Here is a 20,966-nt window from a genome sequence, read left to right on the forward strand (position 1 = left end):
GGCCAGCTCTTTCTAGGTTTTGCCTGAAGTAAATAAAGGGTGGAGGTGTGACGTGGGGGTGCAGGGTAATGAAGTGAAAGGTGATGTGTGGGAGGAGACAGGTTGACAGGAGTACACTGGGCTTTTGTTGGTGTAGTTAACTGTTCCGCCATGATGGTGACATCTTGTGGATTTTGGGAGAGTTTAGGCTGATCTAGGTTCAGCTCTGGTGGTCACAGGACTAAAATGCTAACCTCTGTTCTGGTTATGAATAAGAGTACGTGAAGCCTAAAGAATAATTCCAGTTCTTTATAACTTTAGATCTGGGAACATAACAGCAAAGTGCAATATGATTTTGAGACACCAATGACCAGACGCATTCAAAATATAACAAAAATCTAAGAAATAATCCCGAAATGTAAATCTCCATTGGCATACAGAAAACACACCAGTAAGCCACACAGTTGTTTTAGGTAACACGGTTCTTCCAGACAAAATACGTGGGTTGCATCTCTTCTCAAAGAGAACATATTTCTGGAATATATTTCTTGAACATATTTCTTGAGTGCAGGGCGAGAACATAGCAGAATACATCCTCTATTCACAACAGTTTCAGTGCTGCCTGACTGTCCTGATCATCCCTTACGTTTCCAGCAGTGCGTGTTTCTTCTTGATTTGGCCCTACACGTCAGTTACATAACCCTATTGCTTTAGTCTATATAACATGATTGCACAGTGATTTGACCCAGATGCAGAACATTTAAATAGATTTATTGATCAAAAATTACTCCTTAGGTTCTCTGTTATAAATACAGCGGTTGTTTTATCGCCCAGCCCTTATTCATACCTTATTAATCAGTATATTTCAAACTCCACATCGTCAGTTTGTAATGTAGGTCTTGTGTTAAAAATTTAGTCTCCTGCACTTGTATTAACTTTTCTCAACGGCCACAGAACACAGTTTACACCTGTTTTTCACAGTTTGGGTAGTACTTCTTATGATGAGTAAACATAATGTGTAAAATCACTCAAGTGGACCCGAAATTAAACTGTCTGATTACCTATTCTTCTTGCCATCTCAGTCATCCAATCATTTCTTTACTCCATTTCTCTAATTTGCCCTTTATTCTGTTGTGAGTGTGAGTATTTCAGTCAGGCAGTCAGGCCACATAGGCACATTGTGGTGCCTCTGTTTCAGGCTGACTGCAGGAAACATTCATCTTGTTGTTTAGTCTGGGCACCATGTGTTGGAGCAAGGAGGCTACTCTTCCTCTGCAGACCCCTCTTGTGCACACAAGTAGAAAAAAAATACCCCCCACACTGACAGACAAGATCTGGACTTTCCTGACTGTGGCTCATTTATTGGGGGGGGGGGCTCAGATGCACAAAAGAACGAAACTTCAAAGTAGCGGTTAGTACAGAAAAGCATCTACATGAAAAAGAAAATGTGTTCTGTCACTCCCTCTGTGGCTCAGGTGTGCCAGCATGGAGGCTTTGTGCATCAGCATCTATTTCTTATGCTTCATTAATCTCATAATACAGAATGAGAAAGAGATGTTGACTCAGAGCAAAGAGTCATTTGGTGTGCCGACAACAGGAGGCAGATGCAATGAAGTGTATACAGTGCAGCATTTGTATTGGTATGTATATGTATGTGGTTGTATTTACATGCACTTCTGAATGTGTTTTGGGCTCGAGATGACATGCAAAAGAAGAAAATGCCTTGACGTCACTCGCTTCTTGAAAATGGACACATTTAACTAATTCCTTAGTGTTAAATCCTTCCTTCCTTGAAAGGACACCCAAACAAATGGAGAGGGAGAGAAAATATATCAAAACATTTGGGATAAAGAGTGAGAAAGCAGTTGAGGATTACACCTGAAGCTATTCAGTTTGGTGCATCAGCTTGTGCCAGTCTGTTACTGAGGAACCAAATCCTGCAGTCACTCAGTGAATGAGCCACCTGTGTGACTTGGAAGCGACTGAACTCGACTGCACTTGCATAATTTGTCGTGAGTAAAGAGAGTGAAATGACAGGCACTTTGCTTTCAGCAACACAGATGCCAGAAGATTCAGGAAAAAAAAAAAAGACTGAGTGGTTTCATGATCTCAAAGAACGTTTTAAAAAAAATAAAATAAGAAAATAAGAATTTAAAAGAGTTAGGAAAAACATAAATGAAGCCATTAAAAGTAGTAAAATTCAGTAAAGATGAATCATATCAAGCAAAACAAGACCTGGATGAGTTATGACATGACAGCATGTCATATGACCTCTGCTACTTTACTTCATTGTTGTTGGATATGCTGAATTAGGCAGTGATGCTGAAACATTGATTGTGACATATTGCTGAAATCTACATCCAAAAAAACATTAGCAAACCTGAAACAACTTGAAACAGTAGTTAACACTATAAGCTTTTCTTTGAATATTTTACATTAGATACTGATTTGTAGAGGATGTTTCTATTGATAATGCCAACTATAAAAACAAGAGGCATTTTTCTGGGCTACCATTCACCCTGATCACACTCTAGCCAGTGGAACAAGCTGCCTTTTGCATATATTTAGCCTCAAATCATCCAAAGCCCGGGTGAGCTGCTGCTCTCTATTTTAAAGCCTGTTTCATAATATTTCACATGGAGGCTGGAGAGTTTAGCTGACAGCAACATTGGAGCAACTGGGCTGTTATAATTTCTGAGTCAGCAGAGAGAAATCTTCTTGAAATTCTAAGTTAACGCTTGAAGATGGTGCCCATGCTTATATTATGCAACTAACCGTTAGCTCGGCACATTACAACCTGGGTTTAACCCATCAGCAAAAAAATCTGAGTCAGCAGGGACACCACAGCTCCTGCTCATAATTTGATGTAGCAGCTTGGTACATCTGCATGTTATTATGTATTTCTTGAATTAATAACTATATGAAGTAATGACATTGTGAAGTAAGAGATAAAACATCAGTCCTGGGTTGGAGAAGTGATTGTGGCACTATGAGGCCAGTCTCATTGTCCTGTGGCACACTGCAAGAGTGACGGAAAGGAACAATGACACAGAACTCACCCGGAGAATATAGTACGCAGGGTGAGAGGGGTTACCGTGTTTCTGTCTTTGAGTCGCATGCATGAATAATACGTCATGTCCTACTGAGAACATGACTGCATCATTCTGTGCTGAGGAGTGGTCAGGGTTCATCAGTGTCTCACTAAGGTGGAGTCAGAAAATGAAAAGCAAAGAACATAGCGACTGGATAAACAAAGCAGCCTGCTACTGCTAGGCTGCAGGCACCTAAAGGCTTGAAAGGCTGACCTGTGATCTGAAGATTTCAGGTCTTTCAAGTGCAATATACTATCTCATAAAGGAACTTACAAAAGTACAAAAAGAAAAGTATCTGTGACCCTCAACAGGTAATGTCAGTATGTCCTGAAGGAAAGCTGAGAATTCCAGTGACAACAAGAGGAAACAAATCCCCCTCATATTGCACAGCTTTTTAATATAAATGATACATTTCCTGGAATAACTAGTTTCATGATGAGAGCTTTTTTTCTCCTCTGTGTATATATACTACATACAGAGACGCTCAACATCTACTACAGTATTTACTCTAATAATATAAGTAGTAATGTGTAGTTTTGTGAAAATCTCTTGTGAAAATCTTGTGGAAGAGCATCTCAACAAATCAGGAATGTCTCACTCAAGTGATGTTGCCCTTAGCCTGACCCTAGTCTTTTCAACTCTGAATGTGTAATACCAAGGCCAATTTAGATTTTTTTAGAAATAAAAGGCTGGGATCTAATGGCCTAGCTCAACTCATGCCTGATTGGCCAGTGGGGAAGCAAAATTCATCCATTATCACATCTGCTTTGAAGGATTACATCCACTCTCCTGACTGTGATGGCAGCTACAGATACCTCTTACTTTAGGTAGGTGAGTTGCACCAGACCTTTCCTTTTAAATGCATTTTGGGCAAAGTTTCCAACTCATGAGAAAGTTTATTAATATACAGATGATGCTCACAAACATGAAGCTTGATCCTATAAGCTCTACAGTATATTGGTATATTTTACATATCAACCAGACTAACCATATTAGTACAGGCTAATCTATGTTTATGCAAGGAGGCTAATTTTGTTGCAACCACAGACATGTCTTCTACAAATTTGCCATTCCAGTTTTTCATGCTTTTAAAAGCAATTATATATGTGTAGACTATGTCCAACTATGTCCTAAGAAGCAAAAAAACCTCACCGCAGTTTTAAGCAGTTCTGGTTTATTTTCTGGCTAATCCTAAACAGCCGCGTGTTTCTAGAACTATGAATGACTGTAACTATAAATAACTATGGTATTTTTGAATGTCAGCCACTGCCTGACCACTGCAGTTGCAAAAATATGACAACAGTTTTCATGTAAAGCATGAAGCAACTACTTGAGTGTAGCAGGGTGGTACACTCTCAGTCGTCTTACTTGAGCAGAAAAGTTAATGCCCTGTTGTCTGGTACTGACACCAACTTTCTGACACTACTGAAAAAATAGAAAAGGAAGGTGATGGAAATCAGTAAACAAAGAAAGAGGAGACACTGAATGTGTGTGAAATGGTTGACGCTAAAGCTAAACCTAAACCACCAGCTGCTGTAGGAAGTGAACCTGTCTGGTTAGGCTCTTCTACTCTCCCACCTGGTCTCACATCTGGCCATCACTTTATCTGTGCCTTCCTTCTATTATGTAACACTTTCAAATTATTGCAAGTGCAGCCCAGCAAACAGTAACACTACATGCATTTGTTGTCATAGAAATGTGATTCCTAATCAGGTTTATGGAGTAATAAAAAACATTTAACTTAATTGTGTTTGGCCCATAAGTGCACTTTGGTGCCTTCTGCTGCCATATTAGAATTAATGGTCTTAAATAAAAGAATGGCCAAGAAAAAAAATGCTGAAAATGAATTTGATATTCTATGCAATGTCAAGATAAAATTTAGCAAAGATTATTAATCATAATCAAAGTGATGAATCTGCTTTTCAAAATATGTATTATGCAACATGTAACTGCAAGGATTTAGAGATAAATGGCCCTAACAGTATACATCATTTGCCAATAGACAAAACCGCTCTTTATTGTGTTCAATGATGAATATTTGATGATTGCTGGTTGCATATCACATTAACTGCCTGCTGTCACATTGTGACAACATAGCAAACTCTTCTTGACTCCCCATATGAGAGATGCTCCCTATCTGCCTGTCAAAGAATTCCAAGGGATCACACAACAAACAAATGTGTTATGAATATGCAGCATTGAAAAACATTTGGCCCCAAACAGAATTAATATTTTGTCTCAGAGAGTATGAAGAGAGCAAAAAGAGAAATTAGTCTTGACTGTTTTCTTATTACATCTACATGGCATCTCTTTGGTTCCATATGGTCACAGTATGAAAATATCAACACATTTACATAATTTCATAACATAGAAGTCATACTGCTTTCAGTTTGCTTATCTCGCCCCATAATTTCACTTTCTTCCACTTCAACTTCACTTCCATTATTAATTTGAAATTCATTTGACATGTAAATTAATGTGAACACTTAACTTTAATGCTGTGATCACAGCACAATAACAAAATATTGTCATACAAATAAAAGATGCATTTTAGTGGTGCAAAGAAATGCATGACATTCTCATAATGAAATAATGCGTTTTTATTATGTTTTCCAAAGCCGAGAGCATTTTCTGAGTCAACATTGTAATGAGAGAAAAGGAAGTCAGGGCTGATGAAAGGCTGCAGATTATGAGGGTCAGTTTAGGCAGAAAGATACATAAAATTTCTAGATGTACAAATAGGGTTTGGATGGACAGTCTGTGTTGAGTTGCACAGGTTGTTGCCATCATCAAAGCCAAGAAGCACAACATCTGTTCTCTGCAGGAAGAACAAGCCTGCAGGGACAGATGCATTTCCTTGCAGCAATCCCATCACTGCCTAAGCATTTACTGTAACACTTGTCAACTGTCCTGATGAGGGATACGTATCAGATGGTGGAATACAGTTTTAATGTTTATAGTAAGACTATTTCTGCTGCTGCAGAAAATATCAAAGTAGTCCAATAGTTGAATGGTCTTACAACTTACATAGCATTTTCTACACTTACATGTAAATGCACTCAAGTTGAACTACTGCTACTACTACTACTACTACTACTATTTGAAGGCTTGAACTACTTAAATGTCAGAAACAGACTCTACAAATAAAAGATTGAAACAATTGACTTTTGCACAGCCAAAATAATCTGATTCAAAGTGTATTTCCACTTTTTGCAGAGCAGTATCGAAAGTGTAGTAATAAGATTAAACACTGATAAGAGATTAAATCTTTTTATCCTGTCACTCGGTTGAATGGTCTATTAAATTTACTCTTATTCAGCTTCCTCTACTCTAAAGCTGATAACATGTTCACCTCTTTTTGATTTAATATGGTTGATAAATTAGAATATGCATGCTAAAGATAAAGATGATACCAGAAATGGGAGAAATTGGCTGCCTTGTGTGAATCCCAGTCGTTTGGGGGAGTATTAAACCTCCAGCTGTTAACATCAGTTCATCAGAAATCTCCCCATTCTCTTCCTGCGGCTCAGGCTGAAATGCTGCATCATTCTCACGATAGCTTTAGCTGAAATCCCTGCATGTCTTAGCAATGACTTCATCACAGTAAACAGACACAGTAAACCATTTGAAAAATCCCTAGATTTAAGACAGGGTGAGAAGGAGTGTATTTTATTTGCTGCCTCAGTGTTTCTAGTGTATCATACTGTAAGAATGCACCAAACACCCTCAGAAACACAGTGTGGTCGTCACCCCACTCTCAATGTTTTATATCTGGGCAAATGAAACTTTTCTGTCACAGTCTAATTGAACAAGCTGTGCTAGCAGGAATAAAATGGAAACGCATCAAATCGAACACTTTCACAAAAACTCTATGAGAGGCCTAAACCTACATTAGAAGTGAAACTTTAGTGTGGGCATAGTGAGTCAAGTTCAGCCTGAACTCCTATTAACTGTACAGCTGGGGGCGCTAAATGCCAGAAGCTGTTCGACTCTCCAATTATGGGGTGGAAGAAGCTCATCATACTTTTACTGTACTTATGACATGAAACCTGCTCAGTATCAAAAGTTAAAGATTCCATATGTAATCTGCTTTGTTTGGTATAAAGTAAAGTGCAACTTTCTTTCTTTTCATGCTATATTTTACATGTTGCTCAACAGGCACCTTCATGAATATTTAAAAGCCCTCTGTACTAATAAAAGGTCATAGAAAGGGTGATTGCAGAAACAAATATGTAAAAATACAATTAGATGTTGAATTAGAGGCAAAAGAGAAATTAAATAGCAAAGTTAGAGGAGTAATTTAGGATAAAATCATATAAACAGGTGGACACATTTTGAATTTGTCTGCTACCATTAATACTACACATGCATAATTCAGCGCACACAGTTCACAGTGATCTCATTAGGTTTAGAGCAGGGCGAGCGTGCTCTCTGTTATTTGTCATTGTGTTAACGTTGGCAGGCTGAGACCCTGCTAGGCACATAACTGTTACGGCATAATATCTCCCTGTTCTGGAGGCAAATTAGGGACATTTGAAATTTACTCAATTATTTTAGGTTAGGCCACACACACAGTTGCCAATTAGAAAGACTTGATATAATTTCAGGTATATTTGCCTTATCAACACCATCCCTTAAAGAACAAGCACTCTCTGCACTTTGCTGCATTGCTGTTGATTAGAAACATCATTATATATACCCTACTCCTCTATCGTTCTAATTAATTTATAATGAATGTGATTACACTGGCATCAAGCCCATGTTGGGGCTAAGATAAGACTAGATCAGGCCTCATTGTAAAAAAAAAGACGGGAATTATTTAAATTCAGACATTTCTTGGCATTCAAACTTTACAACAAATTTATTGGCAAACAACATATTTTTGACTTGTCTCCTCAGTTTCATCAAAAGCAAAACGAAGTGTCTCTCAACTCTTGGCATCAGTTTCTAAAAGCAAAAAGCCACACAAGCGCCCGAGAAACTAAAACAGTTTGCCTTTGCAAATAAACACAGTCTCAGTTCCTAGGTGAGCAAACACTGTCAGAGCTGACACACTTCTAAAACAAAGAGGAATGGCCGAGTTATCACTTTCATATTGAGACACTGAAAGAGGAGGGAACAACAGCAACAGCTTCTTCCAGTGAATACAACTTATGTGTCTTAGCCTGCAAATCTAAAGTGGCCCTTTGCCAAAAGTGTTGCTCATTTAGTACTGCTTGAGCCAGTTTTTACGATCCATGTACTGCAGTATGCACAGCCACAGTTATGCAGGACACATTTGTGCGAAAATCTTAGTTGCTTTTGGAAAACAGATATTTCAAGAGCAATAATCAAAACCTCCATAACAACTAGACTGGTAACTGCAACTGCTGGTAAACACAATTCTTTCGTATCACATTCCACATTTAATACACGTTGTTACATGCAACTTTATGAAGTGTATATTGTGTTGTCAGCACTACAGTTACAGGCCAACACACACACACACACACACACACACACACACACACACACTGACACATGGGCACACAGGTGAACCCAGAGAAATGCAGCCAAGAAAACAAGAAGGAAATCTGAAAATACAAAGACAGTGTGTTTAAACCTGCTATGTCTAGGCTTTTCCACTCATGCAACCTTTAAATTTCTCTTATTCACTTGGCTCTTTTCTCTCTCTCACAGCATGGGTGGAGAGAGAAAAAGAAGCCTATACATTGGTGAGATTTAATGCCGCCTCTTCCTGCAGCACTCGTATCACATGGTGTACATCATCAATAATGTTTACAAGCCAGTGCTTTGGCCAAAACACAAGGGTAATGTGTTGCTCCTGTTGGAACCACAATCTCCCAACCCAGGATTCTTGAAAGTTATATTTGGGCTTTATTTTGTGCACAGAACTGAATCACAACATAGAAAAGCCACTGAGAATATAATACTGTAGAGTGGCTGAAAAGTCTGTGGCTGACACACTATTGTCAGGTGCATCACTGAAGGAAATGAGGATGAATACAGATCTGGTCCGTGACTTAGTGGTGTCAGTGAAAAGGCCTCCAGCTCAATGAGAATAAAACATAAGAGTTGGTGATATAGAGACTCTGCAGGCATATAAATATCTGCATGTTTGGACAGACAATATCGCTGCCCTGTATAAAAAGGACAAAGTCAACTATACAGTACATGATAATGACACTACGATCCTGTGGAGTGTGCAATACATGCCTCAAAATTTTTTATGACTTAGTGGTGACATCAATCATTTTTAATCCAGTGGTCTGCTTGAGCTTGAGGTGGTCTCACAGCAGCAGACAGAAAGAAACTAAATCAACTGATACAAGAGAGGCTATCTCAATTCTGGGCTGCTCTGTGGACTCAGTGGAAGAGGTTTGAGATGGAAGAATGAGGATCAAACTGTTAGCCATCATGAACAGCACCTCCTACCCCATGCAGCACACCCTGAGTGCTCTGAGCAGCACTGGGCTGCTACACTTGCATCATGTAAAGGAGCTACTGCAGGTCCTTTGTCTCTGCTGCCATCAGACTCCACAATTATCACAACATTTTTCTTTTACTTTGTTATTATTATTTTTACATGGATTTCCAAACTTTTATCTATTTTAGTTGTGACCGTTTTGCTTACAGCTAATACACCTGAATTTCCCTGTTAGGGGATCAATAGAAAGTTATCTAATCTATTCTAATCTAATCTAAGATGGCAACATTTTATTTTTGACACAGATCACAAAATAAGAAATGCGTCAGATACCATATAGGCTGCTATTAATACGCTTTCAAGTACAGTCTTATAATTGGATCACAAGTGGTAGTGTAAGAGGTGAATGTTTTATTCTGCTCATTTGCTGGGCTGTGTGACTTGCTCAGCACATAAGTTCACAGTCTGTTGTCACTTTTGGTGCTGTAAATGAGGACGAATAAGGGCAGCTTTAAGGAACTGAAAGATGCACTTGCAGTAACACAGCACAGGGAACCGCAGAGTAAAGTCAAAAGAAAAATCCAAAATGACCAGGGAGTTTCGGCTATGCATGATGCTTCTACTTTTAATGCATAACTAGTATTTAGCAAGCAGCTTTTATTGTACTCCATATTGTATTCCAGTTGGATAAGACATGCTGTTAACTTGATACATCCATCCCAGTTCAAGGGTGAACCACACTGAGTGCCCTTTCTGTCCGCAACAATAAATAGAGACATGACTGTTTTGCGTTGCTATACTAGTTCCTATTCCTGACCAAAAACCACAAGTACGCTTTCAAGAAGCGCCCTTAAAAGCCCAATTTCATGCCTTGCTGGAGAACTCGAATTCTGACAGTGCTTATCCTGAGCATCTCCAAAGTTATGATTTGGGAAATGACCTTAGGAAAAAAAGGCATTTCAATGAAGAAAAAAATATATTTATATGTATCCTTTAAACAGAGCTGTGTTTGTCAAGAAGACACAGTGTTGCCTACTAAACACCATGGTTAGAGCCAGTCAATTACACAGTCAATTTAAATAGAGTAAGGACTCTTCATTGAAAGGGGTGACAGTTTCAGTCATGTGCAATACATATAATGATGACCTGGAAAGTGCAGATCACTGATCACTAATATTACAGAACAACATGCATACTTTGTGTTTGCTAAAGTGCAATGACTCCACATCACATGTCCCAGCCACAGTGTACCAGTCTGAACAAGCTATGGTAATCGACTCTCGACTTCAGCTAAATACTTTTGACACTGACATTAGAGTAGTATTGATTTTCTCATCTAACCATCAGCAAAAAAAAAAAAAAAAAGCAAATTAGCATATTTACCAAAATGTCAACTTAACCTGTACGCAAAATATTTTAATGACTACAATCCAATATTCTTCTTGCAGGTGATCAGAGATGGATACTGCCAGAAAAACTAAGACACACACACACACACACACACACACATACACCACATCATGTTTGCCTGAAGGGCAAAAGGGTGTAAAGAGGAGAGGCCGATATATATTGATTTCTCGTCTAGTGTGATAGGAAACCATGAGGGAAGCCTTGCATTCACTTAGACCTCTCAGTTGTGTGGATTATGCACATTTATGCTTTGGGCTAGAATACACACATGCATTACATTAAATTCAAGGTCTGTTAGTGAGATGTCTGGTTTGAAAGAATTTCATGGCACATTTGCAGTATTAGCTTTGAAGACTGTCATGTAATCAAGCCAAACTAACAGACCACAATGGTAAGTAAAATACAGAAAAGATGTAGAGTCTAGACATAAGATAAGATAAGAAACCTTTACATGACATGATATCAGTTTGACTTTACTAGGTGAAAAGCTTCAGATGAGAAGTCTGGATGGGTATGGAAGAAATTAAAGATTCAATATGACCAAAAGTCTGACATACAGTTATCTTTTAGCAAATTTCCACTGTAATTTATCGAACTATAACCATGAATTTCTCATACCTTTAACCAGGTAGACCTGATGTGGTCGATTCTACTTTGTTTTTCCACTGTAATTTTCTCTGTCAGTCACTGTTTACATTAAGGTAGGGCTGAGTTCCTCACACGCACACACACACACACACACACACACACACACACACACACACACGCACAGACACACACACAGACACACACAGCTGAGCAGAGAACGTCGAGTCAGCGGCCACATTGCTCATTAATCACGCGTGCCACAAAATATGCCAGTAATGGAAACTGATGTTTATCAAACATCTGTTGAACAGGCAGAACAAAAACTTGCAGAAATGAGACAGCCTTTGTCACTTTGCATGCAATAAACACACTGAAGTATCAGTTTTACCTCTAAACCAATAACAAGTATATTTACACACCATGTTTGTCATGCTAATACCTGACATATGAAGAAACTGATGTTTAACCAGTCAGGTGACAGCCCTGACAGCACCCATCAGCTCCTCCCTTGAGTAGCTCGAAGCAGATACAGGACAGTTCACTTAAGGGTTGATAAGTTACAGCGGAAAAGGCGAATTTGAGAATTACAAAGCCCCAGGAATCAGGAAGAAGCAACATTGCCCCGAGCTACACCCCAAAAGATAAACAACAGTGGGATTTACAATACACATTCATGAGTGGTCACATAACCAGAGCTCTTTCTTCTTGCTCAGTGGCCCGATTATTATCTGTTTCTGTTTGAGGTATGTGTCACATCGACTCATTTTCTGAAAACAGACCAGTGGTCCATGAACACACCATTAACCCACCTACTCACATGCTTCTAATGACTCATTCGACTTCTCTCCAGTCACCGGGTGCTTATTGACAAGCCAAGGACAAAGGTGAGTTGTCTCCCACAGCTGAGAAAACAATTACAAGAAAGAGTCTCCTAAGTGACTTCAGTCAATAAGGAACAAAATCATTGCCAAAACCTTAGCAAAAAGAAATATCTGACTGGAGGACTTGATGTAAAAGTACAAATGCTGTCCTTTTGTACTTATGTTAAAAAAGTGAAGCTCCTAATTTTATTCTTTTTCTCCTGCTTTTTTTCCCTTTCCTGAGTATGAGGCCGTTTCTCAGATACTATCGGGCCAGTAGTAGTCTTAGTACTAAGTGTGAAAGATTTTTAACATATGTTCTCAATCCTATGCAAAGCAGCAACAACAGCATGGCATAATGGCAAATCATATGAATCCATGCAGTGAAAGTTTGTGATTGCTCAATTCACTGCAAAAGTGGGGGGGCTGCCGAAAATCAACCTCCTACTTACAGACTTCAATTTGTCAGCTCAGTCACAAAATACGAAAGTCTGGGTAGTACAAAGGTAATGTGAACTCTCAAATTCCCTTTTGTGAGAATAAAAAACGCTCACATAAATTACCCAATTCTGATAGTGATATGACCATAAAAAAGGCCATTAAAATGAATTTGTGATTGGTTTGAACTACAAATCCAGTGACCGACTCATAGAGCATTTGTGTTCCTAATATCTTTTTGCAGTCTGCCTGATAGTTGTCTAAGAAGAAATACCCAGGGAAGCAAATGGGGGCTTAAAGAGTCACGAGAGTCTGCAATTAATGTAATCCCTACACTTGGCTTAACTGTCAAAGAAATGCGTGATCACATCCCAAACCACAAACTCATTCCCATTACACTAAGCTGTTTTTTCCCACAGTTTTTCTAAAAAGAAATAAAGCAGCATCCTCAAGACTGTCAGACATACACAACACACTTTGTAGATTGTTAACAGTGAATGTTTGAGCAAAACGGACATAATGTACTGAACAGCGAACATGTAGACGCATGTAACACTTCTCACCATTGATTCATATTCTTACATTAACACTGCTGTCAGCGGGTTAAATTACACAAGTGCTTTAAAATACCCCAAAGTATCTTAATAATCAATTAAAAACAGGCTGAAGAAACTCCACTCATAATGATGCGCTAACAAATCTTGCAAAATCATATCAGGCAGTAAAACAGCACAGAGCAGTCGTGCGTGCCTGTGTATGGATGAGTAACGAAAATGCAGACAAGACTGTGAAACCCTCCTGTAACCACACCGCTCTCTGTTCTTTTATTGACTCACCTTCTCAATCAACAGAAGGTGAGGTCACCCCAAAAGATGTGTGGTGACTTTATCTCAAGAGCATCTCACTAACAAATCCTTGCCTGATGGGGCATGGGATCAAAGGAGCCATATGGCTATTCAAGAGGTGAAATACTTTCAAGTTCATCTGGACAGAAAAGAGTCTGGGAGGTTTGAAGATAGCAAAGATTGATAGGAAAGCTAGAGAGGGGTTAAGTCATTATCATCTAAAGCTTTTCCAGACCTTAACCTTTCCAGATGTTTTCTATTACTCGTTAGCTTTGTCTAGGTAGTTCTGTATATTTCAGGGTTTTAATGACAGAAGGTAAAAGCCTACCGAACTTTTAAGAGATAAAAGAGCTTATTCTTCATCTTACAAATGAAAAGTTGAAACGAACTACACCCATGCTCTATTCAGTAGACTCAGTCGTTTTGCCAATACAAACATGCCTGCTCTGTAACTGAGAATACCAAGTCACCAATACCAAGACTTGTTGATCCTTATTTGGTTTTGGTTTTGCAAAAATTACATATGGTGGTAATTTGGGGTGTCTGTATCCTTTTGGTGAAACAGCATACATAATAACAAAAAAAGCACATGTAGAAATGTACATCCAGAGTGAAATACCCAAAACAACAAGCCATAATTTTGCTGAACAGTACACTCATGCAATGTCAAAAATCAGAAGAAAGTCTAACCTAAACCTGCATTTGTATATTGCTTAATAATGCTAATTGTATTATACCCTCTCTAGGCAGAAAGGATTTTGGTTTTATTGCAACCTGCCACTTAAGAGTGAAATTGGGTCTTTTACCAAGGAGCCATAGGCTCTGAAGAATCCAAATAGTGGAAACCTGGAAAACCAGGTGTCTCTGACCCTGTAGACCTGTAACTGGGATTAGCTTTGGAGACGGATACCTGGCACTGTCTGAAATGCCGACATTAACAAACAAATAAGCTAGTTGATAGTAAAAACACTGCATTGCCCATTAGCCTGTAATGAATAATATTTAATTGTGCTGGCCTATTTTAAATAATCATAACAATTTTAAATACTTTACTCGACTATTTATTGCTCCATAAAGTCACCAGCTGCTCCGCAAAGCGAGACACCTAGTATAAAAAGGAAAAATAAAGTATCATATATCAATTGCATTGTCTATTGTATAGCTGGTTCCTGGAGAGACTGGACTTGTGAAACACTGCAGTATCAGTGTAACTTCAAAGTTACAGTACCTTCAAAGAATGTACCCATATCAAGAAATGCACAGTTCTCAGTGTCTTTGAAGAGGAACTCAGACTTGAAAATGCATGCTAGGACAGCAGCAAAATGTAGTGAATATACGCATTTATTCTTTTTGATGGCCCTTTGTGAGTTTATGGGTATGTGTGGGCAGCGGTGACATCTTTCAATGACTGATTCAGCTGCTGTCAGAAAAAAAGCACAGAAGACGTAAAAAACAAGAGAAACAAAACTGCAGAGGGTGTTAAAGTGAAGAAAGACAATAAAAAAAAAACAGACGTGAGAGAGTAAAAGGAATGAGATGAGTGAGGGGAGGACATGACAATTTTAAGGAAAAGACAGAAGAAAGACTCCGAAATAGAGTATAAAAAACCCTTCAAACATTTAGTTCCATTACTGTATCTCTTTTTGAAGAATAGTTTAGTTATATCCGTCATTGTTGTTTTAACCCAAATTTAGGAGCAAATCATCTGTATGCAAACTGACCATAACCCTTTAGAAGTGAATCATCTCTGCACAAAGACCGTGTAAAGAAGAGACTGGAAGCTACAAAGAACATCTGGTTTCCAGTACAAACCTGCCCCCTTATAACCCACAACCTGTCTTTACTGCAGGGACGGATTCACACACATACACAGCCTGAGACCTGTTGATTTCCCAGCATGCTCTGCTTACATTCTTGACCTCTTTCTGTCACTCTCTCACTTGACTCCCCCCTGTTGCCTACATCTATGTCACCCCCGCACTTAAACCCCTCCTTACATTTCCCAACTGATGTCCTTGAATACAAGCTGAACAGTCAGGAGTGATTCAAGAGTGACTGACAGGAAACCTGGCAATGGATGGGAGAAAAATGGCCAGTCTGTCAATCAGACTTTAAACATCTACTGACAGTATATGCAGTCTCATCTGTTGCTCTGTTCTGGTCAAGTTGCCTTTCAAACGTGTGAGATGACTGTGACCTGACAAAACCATCACAGTTGACTTCTTGCTGAGATAAGAAACTAGAGAGAAGGCCTAAAGGGAATGATAAAACCACTGTACCCAACCTCTTGACCCAAATTCTTAATCTGCACCAACAACAAAGAGTAAGGCAGTAAGCTATTAAGTATCTAGTATGCAGCTATTCCACTCTCACCCATCAAAACCATGTTTAGACTGACAATAGTGTAGCTTTCTCATTGATTTTAACAACACATTGGCACAAATGGGTTTTGGGTGCACAAGGAAACAAGAGACAATCCAGGAACATGCAGCACAAAATTATTTCCGATTCATCTTTTGTCACAATGAATTAAACATTATTACCCAAATTGACTGCCAACCTCATAATCACTGTTACAGAGAAGTAAAAACTGTTGTTCAATAAAACAATCAAATAAACAATAAAATTCATATTACAATTTTCAGACAACTATAAACCTAGAAGGTGTTATTTATGTCTTACAGTTTCATATGTTTTTTTGTAACTTTAGAAACATAACCCAGTCAATTAAGGCCCCCATTGTTTTTAAACACAGTGCTGTTTTTGGCATTTTAGTGAATGCTTGACAAGACCATGCCATCCTTTGCCACAGGACAGGAAGCCTATTGTAGGTAGGAATGCCTTAATCCCTACACAACACAGCATTACAGGGGACCCAAAACAAGCAGACAAAACTGAATCCAAAGTATAAGAATTAACCCAAAGCTATATGCACAAACACATTTAAAGCAGTTAATTCGAAAGATGTAGGATGGGACCCATTTTAATTCCTATGTTAAGATTTTTTCATTAATAACAGGGAATTATTACAATAATAGCAGAACTGCAATATTTACATTTCAAACAAATCCATTTATGCACACTTAATATGATATTACACAGAGAGTAAATAGTTTCTCAAGTGCATACACCAAAGTACATGAAAGGATTTGAACACAAGCTGGCGTTCAGAACATGATTACTTACTGTGCACCAAACCTTGTTGCTGACTTGAGGCTTTAGGTGGGCTGATCCTGCTTTTGGGAGGGACCATCTCCATATTTTGGCCCCCTGGACTCTGGCTCGGGGCCTGAATCTCAGTCTGGGTCTGACTCTGTGATTTGTTCTCCGGCACAGCTGTCATTAAAGACTTCTGTCTGCTCAGGGCACTGTCGCTACCTGCTCTCATTAGCTTCTCCCCCACGCTTAACACCCGGGCTCGACCGGCTGCAGTGGCCATGCCAGGGCATTCCTTCCTAGGGAAAGGCAGCTTGGATCCGACCCCGGCCAAAGGGGGTCGGCCCAACCTGGAGGCTTTGGACATCCTGTCCATCAGTGTATCAGTGAGACTCCTCTGTCTCAGTCAGTGGACTGCAGCTATGTCCTGTGGGCAATCCAAGGTTTCTCAGCACTTGTGAATGTGACTCTTTGAATTTCCAGCTCCAGCGTGTTATGACTGGTGCAGGTAGACTGAGAGGGCTGGAGGGAGGGCACTTTTGGGAAGCTGGATGGAAGGCAAGCTGAGGGTGAAGGGGTGGGGGTTAATAGCTCCTTGGAAGGTGTTCTCTCCTCCTGGTGTGGCCTCCTGGGATCATCCTCTAAAGTAAACAGTATGTAGGTGTGTGCTGATTGGTGTATGTGTGGATAAACCTGTGGTGTGATAAGATGTGCTGTGCCAAATGCAAATAAAAACTCACGTCTCCAGTGCCAGTACATTCCAGTTTTTTGATCCCATCTCTCCCTTTTTGTCTCTGTCTTTTTACATGCTGTCCCTCTCCATACTTTTCTAATAGATCTATTTTCTCTTGTTTTCTCTCTTCTTCACTTATACTCATAATATGGTTGTCTACTTCTCTTCCTACCTCATGTCTAATAAGTCTTTCCCATGATACTGTCCTCTTGTGCCTTCTCTCTCCTCTTCTCTTTTGCTTCGGTTCACTTGCTGTTCTTTGCTGATGCTCAGTGGGTAACCATTCCAGTGCTCCAGCAGGCGGAGACCAAGAAAGAGAAAGATTTAAAGAGTGCAAAAAAAAAAAAAAAAAACCCCAAAAAAAACAAAAACACAGAGCACAAGGAGAAACAGAAAGTGCCAGCAGATGTTTTACGGACGAGCCCTTCTCTTCAGGTGCAGATACTCGAGCAGTTCCAGATGTGTGTTGAGCACTTCACATCATCAGCAAAGCGCTCAGAGCCACACTCTGCTACATTCAGTGGCTTCACCTTGTCCTACTTTCCCTTTTTATTCATATTTTTCTCTGTCCGTCTCTAGCTCTTCCAGTCCAGAGAGCCTGTACTGCTCATATGTGGGGAGATTTTCAGGCTACGAGCGGCAGCAATGCACACACACATGCACAATACAACACACTTACTGGTGTAATTTACACAGAATTAAAGAGCGCAAAGGAGGGGTGTGTTACAGCGTATTTCTGTATGTGTGTGTGCAAGAGATACACAGTGAAGCTGTTCTGATCTGCTGCACCAAAGACATCAGCTGTGACAAGAAAAAAGCAGCAAAAGTTGGCTGGGAGAAAAACAGCAATGAAGAGAAGATCAGAGCTCTCAGACGTTTCTCTCCCTCTTACCCTCTGTCCTGAGAAAAACAAATCCACTTCTGAGCCTCAAAAACACTCAGTTTCTCTCATGAAGTAAACACATTTCTTCACTTTGGACAAAGTGCTTGGAACAAATTGTCTGACCTACAAATTTCCTTTACAGTACCCAGTGATCATTGCCAGCACAATAAAGTATGAATCAGTGTTGGTGGGGTAGATATAAAATGAGGAATAACAACCATAAAAAATATTTTTTATGGCAAATTTAAAAAGAAATTGACAACCCATTTGTTTTCATGATATTACAATAGCACATTTTGCTGACACAGTAAACCACAATCCTATAAATCTGTCAGATTCATTGTCTGCAGACAAGTCAACCTATTTTGAGCTCAGAGCCTATGACAGTGTGTGTAATGCACCAAAGCATGTAAAATGCACATGTGACATAACACACAGGGAAGCCATTGCGTGCTTACTGACTAAACACCAGAAAATGGATTACGGTGAGTGAAAGGATCAACTGTGTCCAGGCAACATGTTATAAAAGAGCAACAATCCTCATGCACTGAACCACTTCTTCAGTTTTACACAAAGATAATTTCTCATTCAGAATTAGTGCTGTGCTAGTCAGATATCATAAAGCTGAGAAGTCCCACTACAGAAAAGACAGATTTGGTGTTTTTCACATGCCACCATGATTTATCTCCTCTATTTAGTTATGCATACAATGTTTAAACACTACTGGTGACCTGTCCAGGGTGTACCCCTGCGTTCCCCCTGAAAGAGAGCTGGGATAGACTCCAGCAGATCCCTGTGACCCTGGTTCAGGAATAAGCAGGTATAGAAAATGGATGGATGGATGGATGGATGGATGTTTAAACACTGATGTACAGTAAATGTTGGATTTAGAGGTAAAAGAAAATACACTCACATGGACTGTCTTTATAAATGTTTTGATCAATTCCTCCCTATCAAGCTTTCCTCCTCAAAATTTCCTTTTGGGCCGCTCAGCCCTCTGAACATGATGACAGCCATCACTGATTGTATAGATATGAAATATTAATCATATTGCCACATATCTGTATGGCTTTAGATAAAGAGCAAAGCAGATTGACCTACATACTTTCCCACTGAATAATTCGCTGACAAAATCTGAGGGCTAAGAACCTCATGGGAACGGCTGCATTTCTGATGGATTTTTGAAAAAGAGAAAAAGTGAAGTACATAGAGACATTACCATAAGATTATAAATGTGTCAGATTATTCATGCGCGTCATCAGTTTGGCTGGATTCTACTATGTTTACAGCGTCATAGCACTAAGGATTATGTCAAACCTAAAAAAAAGGGTAACCATGAAAAGAAATAGACTTCATAAAGGTTTTAGTGAATTAGTGAAATAGTAACTCTCTCATACTATGGTTATATGTTTATTTGTGTTTGTGTTTGTGTGTGTGTGTGTGTGTACATGCTTTGAGTAAATGAAAACCCTCTGAGTAGATTTGATGCCTCCCAGGCTTCAAGCCAATTCTGAATTTACAGTAGACAGACAGTGGAAAATTGGTTGGAAGGCCTTAAATAATATAGCATTTGCGGTGGATATAATTTGAGTTTCCTAATTAAGCCTGTGATTTTGTGGAATGTGATAAATCATAAAGTACAGTTATGTATCAAATAACAACCCTCAACATCCACACAGTATCCAGACACGGCATCAATTAGCATTTCAAACTGGAAGTGCAAAGCGGTGAATGCCTACCAAGTATTTTAACTTCAAGAACAAAACTAGTGAAAGATGATCATCTGATTAGCTGAAATTGGCACTGAGAAAAAAATACCTTAATAACAATTCTGCCACCCACAGATGTTCAAGCTCAGGCCAGACAACCAACTACTGTTTCACTTCTCAAAAAGATCGTAGGCAGTTGGATATTGAGAGGGTTATGTTGCAGAAAAGTGGGATGCACAGTTATGGGAATACAATATTGAAGAACCTCTATGGAGCCTTTTGATGTCTTTCAGCTTAGGGTTTAGGTTTTTTGGCCTGTAACTTCTCATTGTTTTAGTTCACTTTCCCCATCCTAATCTGCAGCAGATACTTTTACCAAAAATATCTTTATAAACTGTATGCTACTTGCCCAGCACCAAACAAATAAAGGTTCTGATTTAGCAGAGCATTTCACACTTTATAGGTCACATAATTCCCTCAAGTGTTCTAGGGGACTAAAATACAGCTATAAAGAAAGTGAATACTGCACTTAAATTTGGCAGCTGGACAGAAACACAACTCCTTATTGATGCTAATGTTGCTAACAAGTCCCCCTGTTCCTCAGGTGGGGGGCGGGTAAACTGTGGACCTTTCTGCTGAGGATTAAGGCTGAGTATGTTTTCCAAGCCCTTGGGGGTTGGTTGTTTCTTTTGCTACATTCCATCTCAGTGCACCCTCCCCACCATGTCATGACTCATTTCTGTCTGTAACACTCGCTCAGTATCAGCTGTTGAATCACTTACTTCAGACACACTGCATGGTCTACAGAAATGCATAGACACAGAATAGTTACACTGAGCATGGGGC

The 20,966-nt window shown here is 39.3% G+C and overlaps 1 protein-coding gene across 14 annotated transcripts in view; it reads right to left on the reverse strand.

Annotated features, from left to right (window-relative positions):
• The window catches only part of kiaa1217 (KIAA1217 ortholog), a 99,760-nt gene that overhangs the window by 63,793 nt on the left and 15,001 nt on the right, over positions 1-20,966 (reverse strand). For 6 of the 14 annotated variants that reach the window (XM_026291842.1, XM_026291844.2, XM_026291843.1 and 3 more), the window contains exon 1: positions 16,826-17,280. The exons of 1 other annotated variant lie outside the window; for it this stretch is intronic. In XM_026291842.1, coding sequence (XP_026147627.1) covers positions 16,826-17,171 — 346 coding nt within the window. In that variant the 5' untranslated portion in view covers positions 17,172-17,280. Of the gene's footprint in view, positions 1-16,825; positions 17,282-20,966 lie in introns of those variants that run through there. 7 more of the 14 variants (XM_026291841.2, XM_026291840.1, XM_026291839.1 and 4 more) reach the window with 3 other exon arrangements.

This window comes from Mastacembelus armatus, chromosome 20 (assembly GCF_900324485.2).
Source record: "Mastacembelus armatus chromosome 20, fMasArm1.2, whole genome shotgun sequence".
Lineage (NCBI taxonomy): Eukaryota > Metazoa > Chordata > Actinopteri > Synbranchiformes > Mastacembelidae > Mastacembelus > Mastacembelus armatus.